Here is a 17,838-nt window from a genome sequence, read left to right as displayed (position 1 = left end):
TATTTAAGAAATTGTTGAGCTATTTTGGAAGTAGTTTTCTTTTATTTATCTTAGCCTGGTTAAACCTTTGGGTTTTTTTTTTTTTTTCTGTACCTTAATTTGCCAGTGGTTGGAGAGAAGGTTGCAGTGACTTGCACAGGGTCACTGCACATCCTGCTCTTTGCCTGAGGGGCGTTATTCAGTTGAGGTCTTCACTTCCCCCACTCACAGCCTCTCAGCATTAGACCATGCTCCAGGGAAAGGATCTGGTTTGGGATTTATCGTATTTACAACTGGTTTTGGTTAACTGTATTGAACTATTTTTAATTTACATATACAAGAAGTAAGAGGCATAGGCTCTTTGGTTCTTGGAACAAAGGAGAAATTGAGAGGGTGAATCATTAACCTCCTACAATCCGCCCCCCCCCTCCCCACCCCACACGCACAAATCTTGTTTTTGGATTGTTGATATGCCATATTTTAGCCTCCCTTCCCTCCTTCCAGACTCATCACTTCCTCCCCTGGTGAAGGAGGAGTCACTTTATTAATTGATTTTAATATTGAACTCTAGAAGTTGATCAATTCCTTGAAATTTGGGGGAAAACTCCAATAGATGTCACAGACTTACACTGTCCAGTATAACTGCCACTCTCCAGATTTGGCTATTTAAATTTAAGTTAATTAAAATCAGATAAAAAGTATAAAATTCAGCTCCTCAGTCACTGGCTATATTACAAGTACTCAGTAGCCACAGCACACATATAGAATATTTCTGTCATCACAGAAGATTCTGTTAAGACAGTGCTATCACAGGTGTTACCTGGCCTTTAGTGTAACAGCAGAAGGATATCATTGATGTTGTAACTAATGCATAAATATAAAACTAGATCTTTCATTAGTTTCAAGAACCAGGTCATCAGTAGCCTTGAAGTCCAGCTTCAGAGGCTTATCCAATGCTCCAGTGTTTCTGTAAAGAAACTCTAGGCATATTAGCTTAAATTCACATCTAACTGGGAGTTGCCCAAAATGTCTTCATGATGAAAAAACCCAAACCAAGTATCATCTAATAAATACTTAACACCTATAATCCCCTATAATCTGTGCAGTTAAAATTTAGTCTTTCGTTTTGATCTTTAAAGTTCTTACTAATTTTAGATTTAACTACCCCTACCCCACCAGTGTGTTATCATCTTTCCTGTATTGCGAATAGCTAATGACCATTTTTCTCTGTTGCAGGTGAATGCACAATATTTGCAGCTGTTCGTGATTTAATGGCTAATCTTACACTGCCCCCTGGTGGGCGTCCATAGACACTATTGTTTTTAAACCAGGAAGGCTGACAAAAGAAACAAAACAACAAAAAAAAATCTGAATTCAGCCTTCAGTTTAAAAAAGAAAAAAGGACTTTTTTGACTTTAAGAGCTAAATATTCTAAACTGGCAAAAATTTTCAGGGTGCACTTCTTTCATCAAAAAGACCATCAATCTTTTGTATAGCTAACTTGTATAGTGTGTTTAAATGGGACACGTTTCAAACTAGGTAATACATCAGTGTCCGTTTGCCAGTAATAGGTTTAATATTCTGTTTTATACTATAAAGTTACGGAAATGCCAAATTTGTTTATTTAATTGTTTTCTTATGTTTTGGGTGTAATAGTCATTTTTTCGTTTTGTTTTTTAAGGCAGGTCTGTCATTTTTGAATACTGTAAAACTGTGATAAACTTTATATTGAAGCTGTATTTTAATATGACCGCTTTGAATCCTTACATGAAAATGTTCTGGGAGTTGTTATAAACACACCCCAAGGAAGCAATATTTAATAAAACTAGGTTTAAAAAAACAAAACAAAACAAAAAAAACAGTGACACTCACTTGTGTGTATATCAGTTCTGTAGACTTCTTGGCCTCCCTTTATCTTTAACCTAGTGGGGCCAGTAATTAATTTCTAATAATATATGTCTGAAATTTGACCAAAACATCTGCTTCTTTGTTTCAAGATTAATTTATTTTCTTCAAACATTCCTAACTTGACTGGTGGTTAACATTTAGCACCTTGGTTGTCTTTCAGTGTAGGATTTGGGTTTAAAAAAAAAGAACTCAGTCTTTGAGAAGAGACAATGAGTAGTTCATATTGATCAAAGATTCCAAATAATGCAGTTATTCTCTGCTGAGGATGTGGGAACTTTTCTGTTAGGCAAATGTAGTTTACAGGATACTTCTGCACACAGCATTCATTAGGAAACCAAGAACTTGAATGCTGACCCTTGCATGAAATTTCTGTGACGTTTCTTTATCTTGAGTAACTTCTTCCCCTTGCCTTCCTCACCAAAACTGGGGTGGTTCTAAACAATCCCAATTTAATCTATTGTCAACAAAATGATAAAATGTTTTACTTGGAAAAAACCTGGTACAGTCCACTCAGTTTGAAGAATCCAAGACCCAGGGTCTGTCCAGGGTCAAATGGGGGTTCTGTTACTGACCCATCTCAGCAGTTTCTTTTTGGAGCAATGTACTGCCTCTCCCAGTCAGTCGGGAACTTTTTTAAGCTTCAAAGAGAATGATCCAAAGGAAAGGTCTTCTGAAGACTTGATGTTATTTGGGAAAGTTTTTAAAATGGTAATACCATGCTGAGTTGTCTGGTCACTGTACTACTGTTCTCCATGAAATTTTAGATGCTTTTGTCTAATTCTACTTTAAGATGATTTAATTGAGCTTCTGTGACTGTCAATTACCAAATTCTAGTTTCAGGCATCTCATTGCAGTTATATCTGTCCTCAGCTTTGCTTGACTCCATTCATTTTTGGTCAGAGTTGAGGCCTTCTTTGCCTTTTCTTCTATGTCTTATTTCTGCCTTCATTTCCTGCTTTTCACCCCCAACTCTGCCACTGTGTGGAAGCAGGTGACTAAACTTGTATCCTTCCCATAACTTAGCTTTTATCCTTCTGTATTTGGTTCAACTTACAATGGTAATCACGTCAGTTTGGCAGTCTGAGATTTTATCCAGGGTCAGCTCTTTTCTATTTGGAGTTGAATCCTTTCTTTCATGTAGAATTATACATGTGTATACAAGAAATGTATTTTTATCTGCAGGATAATATTGTCTCAAATAATTTTATTAAGAGTTTCCCTTTTAAGGGTGGTTTTGAAATATTAATTGCATTTTTAACATGCATTCAGTGAATACTTTTTTCCTTATTAATAACTCATCTCTGAATGCATTGTACAAATCAAAAGTAAGATAGGATTCAGTGAACAGAATTTGGTTTTGATGCTTATTAAGAGTAAATCCATGAATTAAAATTTTGCTATCATACTTGATACTTTATTATTACAGCTTGAAAATGCTTAGCATTTGGATCTTAAGTTTCATCACAAACTATGTCTTTTACCTCTTTTGTTAACCAAGTTCAGTCAAAGGGACTGGATACCCATAGGAGTTTTTCCTAATTGATGGTTTGGATTTTTAGTGTGTTTCAATGTGATTATAGTAATTTCGGTAATAAATGAAATTTATATAAGTTTCAGAGAACTAACAACTCTTTAGTTAATTTTCATAGTCTGGTTTAACCTTAAAGAAATTGGTCCTAATTTGCCACATCTTTTTTCCACCTGCTGAAATGCCATTTCAGAATGTATAAGTATTTTCAGAATTAGGAAGAAAGCAAAAACTTTACCAGAACATACCAAGTTATTAATAGCAAGAGCTGAACCTTTTGTTTGAAAATTAACACCGGGTGAGCTAAGTGCAGGCATAATTAAAATATACATGATTTTGAATTTAAATTCCACTAATAACTTTACTATGTTGCAGTTAGCACAGTAACCTGTAAAGCAAGGATACTAAATGGTTTGTTAGTCATTTTTTGGGTCATGATTGATTTGATAACTTCAAGAAATAAAATTTTGCCACTATAAATTTGTATCCAATTTCAAAATAAAAAAGAAATTCCTTTCATGGTTTCTTCCCCAGAAGAAATACCTATTACATTTTACTGTAATCATTTAGTATCATCAAAGTGTTCCTGATATAAAATCATACACAGGAAGCTATAAAAGAACTTATATTCAGGTAATTTAAGGAACAGAAAGGAGAAACGTTAATGTATATTTCATTGTACCCTGTGGAATTTCCCTCTTCCTTTGGTTTAATGGGAATGGACACTTTGTCTAAGGAAATGATTTTAAATTTACTTGGGATGGATTTAACATTGAGGTTTTTAAGGGGAAATTAGAGGCTAGCCAGCATTGTGTGCTGCACAATTCCAGGAGACTGATCTGCTCACAGTTTTCTATAAAATGCCTCCATTTTCAGGTAGCCAGTGATTTGTTAAAATATCTTGCCCAGGAATGACTGACCGAAAGGGCACATTTAGCTCAATATAAAATAATAGATGATATTTACTGAGAGCTTACTGTATCCAGGCACTATTCTAACTATTGCAGTGTCTTTGTCACAACCACCCAACAGGGTAGGCCTCCTTTTTCTGATGAATAAACTGAGGCCCAGAGAAATGAAGTAATTTGCTGAGATCAAATCAACATTGCTTAAGATCAAACAGCTAAGAAGCAGCATTTTGAGTCAAAGCAAGCACTGCCACTTTGCTGTGAAACAAAGGGGAAGACTTCAAACATTTACACTCTTCCCTCAGAGCCTTTTGACTACATGCAATTTTAACATGTTTTCCAAGGTCAAGAAGCTCACTAAAAGCAACTAAAATTGAGATGACTTCTTGTCATTTAGAGTTGACAAGCCATTGCCTTCTGACCCTTACAGCACTGATTTGGAACTTAGCTTACCCTATGCAAGGAGCTCCAGCTATCATATAACCAAAATCATCATCATCTAAGGACGATGCTTCAGAACCATAGTGGAAGAAGTCCTCATCCCACTTGGGACGATGCAGCCCTCCAGAATCCAGGTGATGTGGTGTCCTGTTTGCCTCTGCTAGGTGGCCCAATGGCGGAAGTTTTTGAGCTTTGTGTCACCTTGGCACACAGCAGGCACATAAACAAGTGCGCGGTCCAGACAGCCAGCGGTCAAGTTTAACTAGTGTCCAGATTTGCTACAGTCAATCTGCAGGTTTAGGATCCAGTTAAGTAAACTTCCTAGAACTATATAACGCAAGGAACATATGTAATCCAAGAACTGGGCCTTGAGCACCGTCTAGAAAGTGAAAGTGAAGTCTCAGTCAACCCCATGGACTGCAGTCTACCAGGCTCCTCCCTCCATGGGATTTTTCAGGCAAGAGTACTGGAGTGGGTTGCCATTTCCTTCTCCAGGGGATCTTCCCAACCTAGGGATTGAACCCAGGTCTCCCACGTTGCAGGCAGACGCTTTACCATCTGAGCCACCAGGGAAGCCCGAGCACCACCTACAGCTTTCCAGTAAGAGAACTGGAGCACAGGCTCAAGGAGAGGGAGCTAAAATCGGGCCTGGTGAGGTTTCAGTTTGGGGGAACAGAGAAGAGGGAGACAGTTTTAGGTAGAGGCTTTCTGGGCAAGCACCAGACAAAGAACTTACGTGTCTGCTGTCTTATAAGACTGGGGTGGGGCCGACTTGCCCCGGAAACTAGGACACCCAGTCACGGGAAGGGGGCGGGGCCACGCCCAAGGCTCCTCTGTTGCCTCCGGCGCTCCCAGGCTTCTGCGCCTGCGCACGGCAGTCCGCCCCGCCCCTCACCCGGTAGCCGCGCCGGCTAGGTCTGGACATGGTGCTCTCTGAGCTGGCTGTGCGCCTCAACTGCGCCGAGTATAAGAACTGGGTGAAAGCGGGCCACTGTCTTTTGCTGCTGCGCGGCTGTTTGCAGGGCTTCGTCGGCCGCGAGGTGCTCGCCTTCCACAGCAGCCTGCTCGCCGCCGCCCCCGGCCTGGGTCCCCGCGCCGCCTGCAGCAGCGGCTCGCGGTGCAGCCCTCGCGCCCGCCAGGTGAGCACCTGGCCCGCGGTCTTGACCGTCGCCCCTCACCCCGTCCCCTTCCCTGGGTGCAGTATCTCGTGCCCTCCCCGGAGCCGAACCGACCGCGTTACCCGAGGCTCCGAAGCCCAGATGCCGCCCCTCCCTCCCGGGCCCCTCCTCATCGCCGCCCCCTGTAGTTTCAGCCTCAGTGTCAGGTGTGCGCAGAGTGGAAACGGGAGATTTTGAAACATCACACCAACAGAAATGGAGACGTCCACTGGGGAAACTGCCGGCCGGCCCTGTGGCCGGTCGATGCCTGGGAGGTGGCCAAGGTAAGCATCTGCGGTCGGGAGGGTAGAAGTTGGCCTACCAGGTAGGCGTTACCTGGAGCCCGGGGCTTCTGTCCGGTCTCTATAGAAGCTGAAGCCTCACAAGCGGATGCAGAGAGAGAGACTGGGCTTTTGATCTAGTGTCTAGGTGGTTCAGGGCTGTTATATCAGACCCAGCGCAGCTTGGTGAAGAAGATTTCAACAGGTGTGGCTGGGGCAAGGTGTGGAGCGAGCATCCTGAACACAGGCACAGAGGAAAGAGCAGGCAAGGCGTTTATGAGAGTAGGCTTCCTGAATTGCTTGTTCTGTCTGTAGGGTGCCATGTAGATGGCAGAATAAAGCAAAGAAAGTTGGGGCAAAGATAGGACCATGAGTGCGCAGCTAAGGCATAAAACTTTGGGGAGGATGGTTGGGGTAGGCAGCAAGATAGAAGGGGGTTTATTAGGCCTGTTTTCAGGTCTTGGCGCTGTGACTCACTAGCTGGGCAGATGGAGGAATTTTTTTGACTTTTTGGTATTTGCCAGAAGCCCAGTAGGGGGTGGGAGGGGCCTGTTGAAGTCACCTCCGAACCTGCATTCACCTTTGGAGGTGCCTGGGAAACCGGAATCAGAAGTGCAGTCCTGGGCCAGCCTCTGTTCCCTAACCTCAAAAATGAGGAAATTGAACTATATCAGTGACCCCCAGACTTTTGGCTATCACGGAGCAGTCATTACACCCTCTTCCTCTCTCTCTCTCTCTCTTTTTTTTTCCTTGCTGCCATAGAATTGCCAGCTTCTACTTTTACCTAGAGAAGAAGACTTAAAACTCTACCCTTTACTGGTGTAGAGTGAAGGTCCCTCAGCTGCTGCTTTCATGCCCTTAGAATCCACTTGAAGCCCTTGCCACCTGTTTCTGCCACTCTTTCCCCTCATCACTGCTGTCACCCGCAGACCTAGTCAAACCCCATCTTCTCAGTTTCTAGACTCCCCGCTTGAGCATCCTCTGATTTCATCCACCTCAGCCTCCCACTTGCAGGCTCACATCTGGGGCTGTGTCAGCACAGGGAGCTGTGGTGTCCAGCAGCCTCCTTACTCTTAGCACACTTGTTAACATCTCCCGCCCCAAGCTTAGCCCCTTGTCCCTATACAGTGTTCACAGCTCTGAGGTTTCCCCTGCTTTCCCAGTCCCCAGCAGCCTTGGCCTTCCCCACGTTCTTTGTCTCCTCGGCTAGCCCAGATTCCATGGTCCATCATTCTATTTAGTCCTTTGCAGTTTTCTCGGCCTTTATTCTCCTTTCTCTGCATTGGCCAGGCCCCAACTCCAGCCTTCCTGACAGCATCATCTACTTCAGCTCGAAGGGAGCTGATCAGTTTCGATTTCAGTTCTTAATCACCAGCCCCCGCCCAACACCTCAGGCTCTGTCTCTCTCTGGGCTCCTGTTTCCCAGAGACTACTGTTACTGCCCTTCCCTCCACCCTCGATCCCAGTTTCTAATCTTGCTCTCGCTTCCTGGAGTTCACGGATAGCCCCAGATACGTGCTTCCTCGTCTTTCTGCCAGACTTACCAACCTATCTCTGTGTGCACCATCTTCTTCCTTCTGCTACAAAGAAGGAAGGGCATCTCTCCTCTTACTGCCTTGTCCCTCCACTTGAGTGTTGGACCTTATCCCCTCCCACCTGCCCAACGACTTTGAATCTCCAGTTATCTACTCTTCTGACCTGCCAGCTTACTCCTGTAGTCTTACTCCAAATAGTCTTAGTATTGCCTTGGTCTATTCAGTTTTTTAAAAGAAAAGAGATTCAATATAGAGTTACTATATGACTTAAGAGTTACTATATGACTTAGCAGTGCCATTCCTAGGCACATACCTAGTGAAATTGAAACATACAGCTGCCCAAAAACCTGTGCACAGATATTCAAAGAAGTAGTACTATACACACTAGCCAAGAGGTTGAAACAACACAAATGTCCATCAACTGATGAATGGGTAAGTGAAATGTGGTCTGTCCAGACAATGGAATATTATTTAGCCATAAAAAGAAATTAAGTATTTGTAACATAAAGATACTAATGGGGGCAGAGGGTGAAGTACTGATACATGCTATATCTTTTCTTGAACCTTGAAAACATGCTAAGTGGAAGAAGCTAGTCATATAGTTAGTGTATGATTCCATTTATATGCAATGTCCAGAACAGGCAAATCTATAGAGGCAGACAGTAGACTAGTGTTGCCAGGGCCTGGAGGAGAAGAGGGGGCAATAGTTGATGGGTAGAGGGTTTCTTTTGGGGGGTGATGAAAATGTCCTAAAATCAACTGTGGCAATGGTTGCACAACTTTGAATATACCAAAAACCAGTGAACTGTAAATGCTTAATTTTTTTTAATGAGGTGTAGTTTCAAGCATACAACATAATGATTTGATCTATGCTTTGTGAAATGGTTATCATGATAAGTCTAGTTAACATCCATTACTATGTGTGGTTACAATCTTTTTTTCTTCTGATGCAAACTTTTAAGACCTATTCTCTTAGCAACTTTCACATACTACATCCCCAGGACTTACTTATTTTAAGACTGGAAGTTGGTAACTTTTGCTTCACCCATTTTGCCCCCTTCCTCCACCCTCTCCAACCTCTGGCAACCACCAGTCTCTTCTCTGCATCTGTGAGCTCGGGTTTGGGGGTTTATTTTAGGTTCCAGATATAGTGAGATCATATGGTATTTGTCTTTCTGTGACATTTCACTTAGCATAATGCCCTCACAGTCCATCCACGTCATTGCAAAGAACTGTATACTTTTAAGTGGGTGAATTATAATAGTATATGAATTACATCTTAGTAAAGCTGCTTTAAAAAAAATTTGAATAAACACTTGGAAAATAAACTGTAGAAGGAAATGAAAGCTCCCCTTATCCATTCCCTTCTGCTGTCTCCCCATTTCTCTAACTGCCTCCCATATGTATTCCCGGTAGAACCTCTCAAAAAGTGCGTTATGCCTAATTCTCTTTTCCTCCAGTCCCATTGACTCTTCAACCTGCTACCCCCTGGCTTCTGCCGCCCCTGCCCCTCCACTGCATCTGTCTTGTCGGGCACATGTGACCTTCAGCTCTCCAGCTTCCTCCTTCCTACCTCTCAGACATTCAGCACTGCCACACTACCGGCCACTCCTCTTCCTGAAACCGTTCCGGCCGTGAGACATCTTCCTCTCTGAGTACCCTCCTGTCCCCCCAACTCTTCCTCCTCAGGCTCCTTCTAAATGTCGGTTAGCCTTCCTTGGGCCTCTTCTGTTCCCCGCTTCTCCTCCCCTCGTGGATATTGCCCAGGCCTGTGGAGTGAGATATTAAATACTACATTTTCTGCCAACAGAACAGCTCTCTGCTGTCTTCTGTGCTCCGGAGGCCCATCTCTGTTACGTGACGCTTTCACTTCCTCACTTCCTGGGCACTTTGTCTTCTCAAGCAGGAATCTTCATCTCCCCCTCCCAGCCTGTCCCCATGCCCCACCACCAACCACCTATAATCATTCTTGCTTCATCTCTTCCCCCCTCTCCCCCTCATATTTGTACTTGCAGATTATTTTTGGAATCTTCCTCACCCTTTCTAGGTCATGGCTCTGGACCCCTTCTCCTGCCAGCCTCCCACCTGCCTGCCTCTGCTGCTCTGTTCACCCTTGATGGAGGATGTGCAGTCTTCATGTGGGAATTAGATCACTTTCTTCCCTTGCCCAAAATCCTTGGATGGCTTCCTGATGTCCTTAGAATAAACTCCAGACTCCATGTCAAGGCCAGTAAGGCCCAGCATGTTCTGGCCCCTGTTTATTTCTCCAGCCTCTTCAACTACTCAGTGAGGAGACAGAAGGGGGTCCATGCATGCATGCTAAATCATGTCTGACTCTTTGTGACCCCATGGACTGTAGCCCACCAGGCTCCTCTGTCCATGGGATTCTCCTGGCAAGAATGTTGGAGTGGGTTGCCATGCCCTCCTCTGGGGGATCTTCCCAACCCAGGGATCGAACCCGGGTCTCTTATGTCTCCTGCATTGGCAGGCAGGTTCTTTAGCAGTGTGCCACCTGGGAAGCCCTTCAGGAGTGGGTAGTGAGAGGCAATCAGGTGTGTCTCTCACCCTGTGCCTGTCACATTTGGAAGGCAGCAGTGGTCGATGCCATTTTAAGAAACAGATGTCAGCGGCAAGGAGGCAGTGGAGCCTCCTCATTGGCTTCTGGTCTGAAGAATGGAAAAAGTACTAGAATAAAACCTTCATGTGGAGAAACCTTCATGGGGTTTATTTTGGTGAGAAAATGCCAGACTGGACATACCTTGTAAGGGGCAAGAGAAACTGCCTGGTTTTAAGTCAGCTAAGGCCCCTCTCACTTTGGATGGCCCTCTCAACCATGTTTCTTTTCTTCATTTCCTCTCCATTTCATCATTTCTTCAAATTAGTTGGCCTGTGATACATTAGTTAAGTTTTTGGTTAACATTTGCAGCATCCATAATCAACTTCTTTCAGTGGGTGGGGACATGGCAGTGTCTGTTAAGATAGAGACAGTGATGGGGGCTTCCCTGGTGGCTAAGATGGTAAAGAATCCGCCTGCAGTGCAGGAGATGTGGGAGATGTGGGTTCGATCCCTGGGTTGGAAAGATACCCTGGAGAATTCCATGGACAGAGGAGCCTAGAGGGCTATAGTACCTTACAGTCCAGGGGGTCGCAGAGTCGGACACAACTGAGCAACTAACACTTTCACGTAGTGTACAGTATACAAATTCTCAGTCATATGAAGCCAGGGTGTGTCATTCAACCACTATCAGGAGCAGAACCCTGATTCTCCTTGCTGGGCATTGGCCCCGGCCACGTGCCTTTTTCAGAATAGCACTATGAGCAGCACTATAGGAAGTGGCTGGTTGCCTGCCTACAGAAACGTGTTTGTAGTCAAGGCAGCAGGTCTCTTTATTTAGAGTTCTTTTTGTGAGTCATTTTTCATATGTCATCTCTTTTAGTCCCTTAGCAGGAATGTACTCTTTTGTGGCTTGGTAAAGTTGGTGCATTCAGACATAAATTTGGAAATATTTCAAGAAAGAAATATACTCAAGCCTTGTTAAAACACCATTTTGTGGGTCCACACCATAAAATCCTACCAAAGTCAAGATCATGCTAGAATGAGGCCGTTCTGTTGTATCTAATATCTCACACCCTGGGACTCCATCTGTAATGCCTATGTAGGTTCTGCTTACCTTACACCATCAGCATCATAATTGCCAACATTTGTGGCCTGTGTATTCTCATGTGCCCGGAGAAGGCAATGGTACCCCACTCCAGTACTCTTGCCTGGAAAATCCCTCCCATGGGATTGCAAAGAGTCGGACATGACCGAGCGACTTCACTTTCACTTTTCCCTTTCATGCATTGGAGAGGGAAATGGCAACCCACTCCAGTGTTCTTGCCTGGAGAATCCCAGGGATGGGGGAGCCTGGTGGGCTGCCGTCTCTGGGGTCACACAGAGTTGGACATGACTGAAGTGACTTAGCAGCAGCTGCGTCCTGATGTGCCAGGCACCATGCAAGTGCTTTACCCGCCTTGACTTACTTAATTCTTGAAACATCCTTCAAGGTAGATGAGGACAGTTACCCCCGTTTACTGATGAGAGATCTGAGGATAGATAACTAGCCCAAGGTCACGCAGTTGACAGGTGGCAGAAGAGTGTTTTGCAGCCCAGCTCTGTCACATTCCAAAGCCCAAACTCTTCACATTCTACCACCATACTGAACTTTCACTTTGGAGCAAAGTATTAGTTTTAAATTATCTTAAAAACTCAGCCACTGAAACTTAAGGGGGAATAAAGGGGTGTTTTCTACTCCTTTCTTTCTTTGCATGCTCAGTCCTGTCTGATTCTTTGCACCCCGCTGTGGAATGTAGCCCGCCAGGCTCTTCTGTTTATGGGAATTCTCCAGGCAAGAACACTGGAGTGGGTAGCCATTCTCTTCTCCAGGGGAATCTTCCCAGCCCAGGGATCGAACCCTGGTCTCCTGCCTTGCAGGCAGATTCTTTTACCACTGAGCCACTGGGGAAGCCTGCTTCCTATGCCTGCCTCCTGCTTATATGCCATTAAGAAAGGACAGTTAGCTCAGGTGTGGAAGTGTCTCTACCAGCAGGGGGACAGATAAAGCAGCTCTTCAGTTACTGCCCTGGGCTGAGGCTTGGCTGCCGCAGTGTTTCCTGACTTGCATTGTGGACTCATGAGGCTCTAATTTAACTTCAGCAAGAGGGTTTCAGTCGTCCTTGCGGGAACAGGCAGATGACGTTTTTTGTTCCACTAGCCCCGTGTAGATAGATGTCTCTGGCTTGGAGGAGACTCATGAGCCTCTTGGGCCTCCCCTGCTGCAGGCCTTCATGCCCCGAGGACTGGCAGACAAAACGGGACCGGAGGAATGTGACGCAGTTGCTCTTCTGAATCTCATCAACTCCTGCGATCACTTCGTGGTTGATCGAAGAAAAGTCACAGAGGTAAGAACCCTCACATTGCCAAGCAGATGCTGCCAAGCAGGAACCACACCCTGTGTTGCTAAAGCAGCCACGTGGGTGGAGCTCACAGTCTTTCCCCCAGACAGTGGTGCACAGAGGAGTTAGACTTGGGTCCACCGTTGGCATTGCTGAGCAGGTGAGCAGCATTCTCGTCACATGTACCTGCTGTGATGTCTGGAACCCCCGTGTGAAAGCAGCTGACCCTTCAGCTCTCCCTGATTGAACTTTCCCAAGTTGTTAAACAACTTGCCGTTGTACTGTGTGTCACTAAACTGGCAAACCTCAAATTTCTCCTCCCTGTTCTGTCATAAACTGAGGCAAAGTAATTTTCCATATTAAAAAGAATACAGAGCAAGGCATCATTCTCTCCATTAGATGCTAGTATTCGAGTCCTGCCCTTCTCAATCTCATTGGCTAACAGTTGAAAGACCAAGTTGAAAGTAAAAGTGTTAGTCATTCAGTCGTGTCTGACTCTTTGCGACCCTATGGACTATAGGCCTCCAGGCTCCTCTGTCCATGGAATTTCCCAGGCAATACTAGAGTGGGTAGCCATTATCTTCTCCAGGGGATCTTCCAGACCCAGGGATTGAACCTGGGTCTCCCAAATTGTAGGCAGGTTTTTACCATCTGAGCCACCAGGGAAGCGTAAACAGTTGAAAGACCAAGTTACTTTGACCTAAAGAAAATATAAACATGAGTAGATAAACAGTGTCAGAACAGATCACTGTGCTTGTCAGACATCCTCTGGGAGATTTCAGCTGTCTCTGTTTCACCAGAGGACAGCTCTGGTGCATTTGTTACTCTGAGGATCATTAAAAAGTGTATATGGCACACACAGATTATTTATAATCGGTGCAGAAATGCATGTATATTTTGCTAGCATGCCAGCGCCAAAGGGACTGAGAGTCCTTTACCATCAGCAAAGACAAAAACTGTCACAATAAAAAACTGACCCCTTTGATAGCTTTTCATCAAGAATGTGGAAGACTGGGCAGGAATTATATGTTAACATTAAAAGAGTTTTGCATTGTCTGCTTCAGCCTTTGGGTATTTTCAGAGCCAGTAGCAAATACTCTTGCTCTTTGGCAGGTGTTTAAAAAAATGCGTATTTATTTTTGGCTCTGCTGGGTTTTCATTGCTGTGTGGGCTTTTCTCTAGTTGCAGCAAGCAGGGGCTCCTCTCTAGTTACAGTGTGCGGGCTTCTCATTGTGGTGGCCTCTCGTGGAGCGTGGGCTCTGGGGCTTCAGTAGTTGTGGTGCATGGGCTCAGTTGTTGCAGCTCACGGGATCCAGAATGCAGGGTCAGTAGTAAGGCCATGGGCTCAGCTGCCCATGCCCATCACCATGGACGCATGTGGGATCTTCCCAGACCAGGGATCGAACCAGTGTCCCCTGCATTGCAAGGCTGATTCTTAACCACAGAACCACTATGAAAACCCTGGCGGGTGTTTTTAAGTTAGGGCATTTGGAGGATTGTGTAAGAGAGATTCACCCAAGAGTTCAAGGACTCAGGACAGTTGTACTCTTGTTTATATTTCTTACCTTGATTAATTTAGTCTTCAAATGACAGGGGGTTGAATAAGCCTTGGCAACACCTGCAGGCCACACACTTGTGGATTTTAGAATGAACAAGGCCTTTCTGTGATTTTTCTCTGGAGCTCCAAAATCTCAGTGTACCCCACTGTTGGATTTTGAAGGTTTCTCTCTCTCTCCTTTTTTTTTGCCTTTCTGTAGGTGATTAAGTGTCGTAATGAGATCATGCATTCTTCAGAGATGAAAGTATCTTCTGTATGGCTACGAGATTTTCAGATGAAGATCCAAAATTTTCTAAATGAATTCAAGAATATCCCAGAGATTGTGGCAGTATACTCCCAAATAGAACAGGTAAAAATTACATTTAGCAGTTCTGGTATAAAGAACTAAGGGGAGGTAAAAGAAGCCACAGTCACTTATTTATTTATTTTTCTTAATATATATTTTTTATTGAAGTATAGTTGACATACAATGTTTCAGGTGCACAGCAAGATGATTCAGTTATACATGTACACGTATGTTATTTTTGAAATTATTTTCGATTATATGTTATTACAAGATATTGACTGTGGTTCCCTGTACTATACAGTAAACCTTTGTTACTTGTTGCATATCTATTTTTTAAATTAGAAATCTAGCATTTTATTCATACTAAGTCAAACAAGTGGAATCAAAATGTCATTAAGTTTTTAGGCAAAAATTCATGTTTTCTTAAAATATATATATTATACAAATTATTTATATATATGTATACCAAAGCTTGAGAAAAATATCAAAAAACAAAGACATGGAGATATTGGAAAATATAAACAAAATCAAGTGGGAATATTGAATATGAAATAGAAAAAATGAAACAAGCTAGATAAAAGTAAAAGATCATCATATATTACAGTTCACAGTCACTTATTTAGAATTTAAAGCTTATTAGATTTAAACAGAATTTTAGAAAGTAAGCATGTTGACATGAAGTCAGAATTGTGATTCATCTGAGCAGCTTTTCTGTGGTCACGGGATGATATTAGAATGGATCCAGTCAACAATGTTTAATTATAAATTCTTCCCTGGTAGGGCAGCTGGTAAAGCATCCACCTGCAATGCAGGAGACCCTGATTTGATTCCTGCTGCTGCTGCTGCAAAGTCGCTTCAGTCATGTCCAACTCTGTGCAACCCCATAGACGGCAGCCCACCAGGCTCCTCTGTCCCTGGGATTCTCCAGGCAAGAACACTGGAGTGGATTGCCATTTCCTTCTCCAGTGCATGAAAGTGAAAAGTGAAAGTGAAGTCGCTCAGTCATGTCCGACTCTCAGCGACCCCACGGGCTGCAGCCCACCAGGCTCCTCCACCCATGGGATTTTCCAGGCAAGAGTACTGGAGTGGGTTGCCATTGCCTTCTCCGGATTCGATTCCTAGGTTGGGGAAATCCCCTGGAGAAGGGATAGGCTACCCACTCCAGTATTCTTGGGCTTCCCTGGTGGCTCAGACAGTAAAGAATCCTCCTGCAATGTGGGAGACCTGGGTTCAATTCCTGGGTTGGGAAGATCCCCTGGAGAAGGGATAGGCTACCCACTCCAGTGTTCTTGCCTGGAGAATTCCATGGACTATACAGTCCATGGTGTTGCAAAGAGTTGGACATGACTGAGTGATTTTCCCTTTCACATTTATGTAACCCAGTGGAATATCTCTCTTTTTTTAAAAATATATTTTCCATTCAGTTCATCTATTTGTTTGGTAACCCAACAGCTGTTGACATCTGACTGGGCTGTTTACATCCCTGAGGAAGATCAGCGAGATGGGTGTGACAAAGGAGTTTACCTGAGTGAGAGCCAAGTAAATGAGATAGAAATGGAATTACTAAAGGAAAAACTTCAAGAGCTCTATCTTCAAGTAAAAGAACAAGAGGTGTTGCCTGAAGAGGTAAAAAAATACAAAACCAAAAACTCACTATATCCTCTATGTGAGTAAACAAAGTAAAGAAAGGCCCCAGGGAGGAAGAGTAGCTCATTTTAACTTGTCACCGGTTATGTTTCTGATTGAAAAGTCAAATAATTTCCAGACATGAATATTCTTTTGGCATAAAATACTGTTACCCTTAAATATTTTCACTTGATCAGCAAACATTTGGGTGCCTAGTATGTGCCACTGAGTGGAAAACTACAGGAAGGGTGACCACGGAATCCTGAGCCTCAGGCTCTGGGGAGTATCTGCAGGTCAAGGTGGGGAGAAGGGGTTGCAAAACCAGCTTTGCTGAAAGATGCTGTTTCACTGGGTGGTGGTGGTGGTGGTTCAGTTGCTCAGTCATGTCCGACTGTTTGCAGCCCCATGGACTGCAGCCAGACCTCCCTGTCCATCACTGGGACTAAGAATCAAATCAGAGTTTGGAAAATTGGCAAGAGCAGAAGGGCGTTCTTGGCAGAAGAAACAGCACTTGCCAAGGCATGAAAGACTAGCCTGGGCTGGACAGTGACAAAGCAGTGTAGGAGGGAGGTGTGGTCAGGTGTGAGGGTGGTCTGGCAACTGAAAGCCACATTTTGAAAGGTTTTCTGTGCCGCACTGAGAGGTTTGGACCTTATTCCCTCAAAGCAGTTGGCAGCCAACAGAGGTTTTAAAGCAAGAGAGAGTAAATGAAACAGATTAGATCATGGCTTTTGCAGAGTGAAGTCTTAGTGCAATCAGAGGTTGAAGACAAGCCAGGAGGCTCTTGCAGTTGTGTGAGGATGAGAGAAAAAGGACATAAGCTAGAGGTGTGCAGGGGACAGGGAGCCAAGTTCTGGAGGCACTGCCAGGCAAAGCTGATGGCTTGTAGTTGCAGGTGAGATTTCTTGGACTCAGCAGGAGGTGGCAAAGTTTAAAGGATCAACAAGGCTTCTAGCTCTGGACACTGCAGGCTAATGAGGGTCTCAAGTACAGGAGTTAGGAATCTCCTTTGTTACAGGCAAGGTATTTTAAAAAGTTAAGAATAATAGAATTATATTGTAAGGTTTAGAAATATCCTGCTGGATTAGAATTCCAGATTCCCAGGAGATCTTGGACAGGTCATTTTATCTGTCCATTCCACTTTGTCCAAGGAAAGTTTTGCTGATTACCTCGTTAAACACAGCGTGTTTTATTTATTTCTTTAATAGGCTGATTTTGAACTTTACTTTCTTTTAACTTGTTTATTTTGTGTTGGAATATAGCCAATTAACAATGTTATCATAGTTTCAGGTGAACAGCAAAGGGACTCAGCCATACATATACTTATATCTGTTCTCCCCCAAGTGCTTTCCAGGTGGCTGTAGTGGTGAAGAACCCACCTGCCAATGCGGGAGACAGAGACGCAAGTTCAATCCCTGGGTCAGGAAGATCCTCTAGAGAAGGGCATGGCAACCCACTCCGGTATTCTTGCCTGGAGAATCCCATGGACAGAGGAGCCTGGCGGGCTATAGTCAGTGGGGTCACAAAGAGTCGGATGTGACTAAAGTGACAGCACGCACACATTGTCCCGCAAACTCGCCTCCATCCAGGCTGTCGTATAAAACACAGCATATTTTAGTACGAAGTGTGTACTTCCTTTTTGAGGCCATGCTCTGTACTGGTCCATGTGCCTTTGTTAAGTCGCCCAACCCTGACC

At 44.0% G+C, this 17,838-nt stretch overlaps 2 protein-coding genes across 14 annotated transcripts in view; both read left to right on the top strand.

Moving 5' to 3' along the window:
• MED14 (mediator complex subunit 14) overlaps positions 1-4,898 on the top strand; it is a 63,701-nt gene extending 58,803 nt beyond the window's left edge. For 7 of the 10 annotated variants that reach the window (XM_060407380.1, XM_060407378.1, XM_042241924.2 and 4 more), the window contains one exon: positions 1,216-3,955. In XM_060407380.1, the coding sequence (XP_060263363.1) occupies positions 1,216-1,289 (74 nt within the window). In that variant the 3' untranslated portion in view covers positions 1,290-3,955. Of the gene's footprint in view, positions 1-1,215; positions 3,956-4,753 lie in introns of those variants that run through there. The other 3 variants (XM_042241923.2, XM_060407377.1, XM_060407376.1) reach the window with 3 other exon arrangements.
• A 752-nt stretch (positions 4,899-5,650) lies between these two features.
• Positions 5,651-17,838, top strand: part of CXHXorf38 (chromosome X CXorf38 homolog) — an 87,404-nt gene continuing 75,216 nt past the window's right edge. For 2 of the 4 annotated variants that reach the window (XM_042241926.2, XM_027962952.3), the window contains exons 1-5: positions 5,651-5,903; positions 6,071-6,205; positions 12,559-12,678; positions 14,430-14,579; positions 15,969-16,142. In XM_042241926.2, coding sequence (XP_042097860.1) covers positions 5,688-5,903; positions 6,071-6,205; positions 12,559-12,678; positions 14,430-14,579; positions 15,969-16,142 — 795 coding nt within the window. In that variant the 5' untranslated portion in view covers positions 5,651-5,687. The remainder of the gene's footprint in view (positions 5,904-6,070; positions 6,206-12,558; positions 12,679-14,429; positions 14,580-15,968; positions 16,143-17,838) is intronic. The other 2 variants (XM_042241928.2, XM_060407381.1) reach the window with 2 other exon arrangements.

Source organism: Ovis aries, chromosome X, assembly GCF_016772045.2.
Source record: "Ovis aries strain OAR_USU_Benz2616 breed Rambouillet chromosome X, ARS-UI_Ramb_v3.0, whole genome shotgun sequence".
Taxonomy (NCBI): Eukaryota; Metazoa; Chordata; class Mammalia; order Artiodactyla; family Bovidae; genus Ovis; species Ovis aries.
This window is presented reverse-complemented; position numbering and strand designations above follow the sequence as displayed.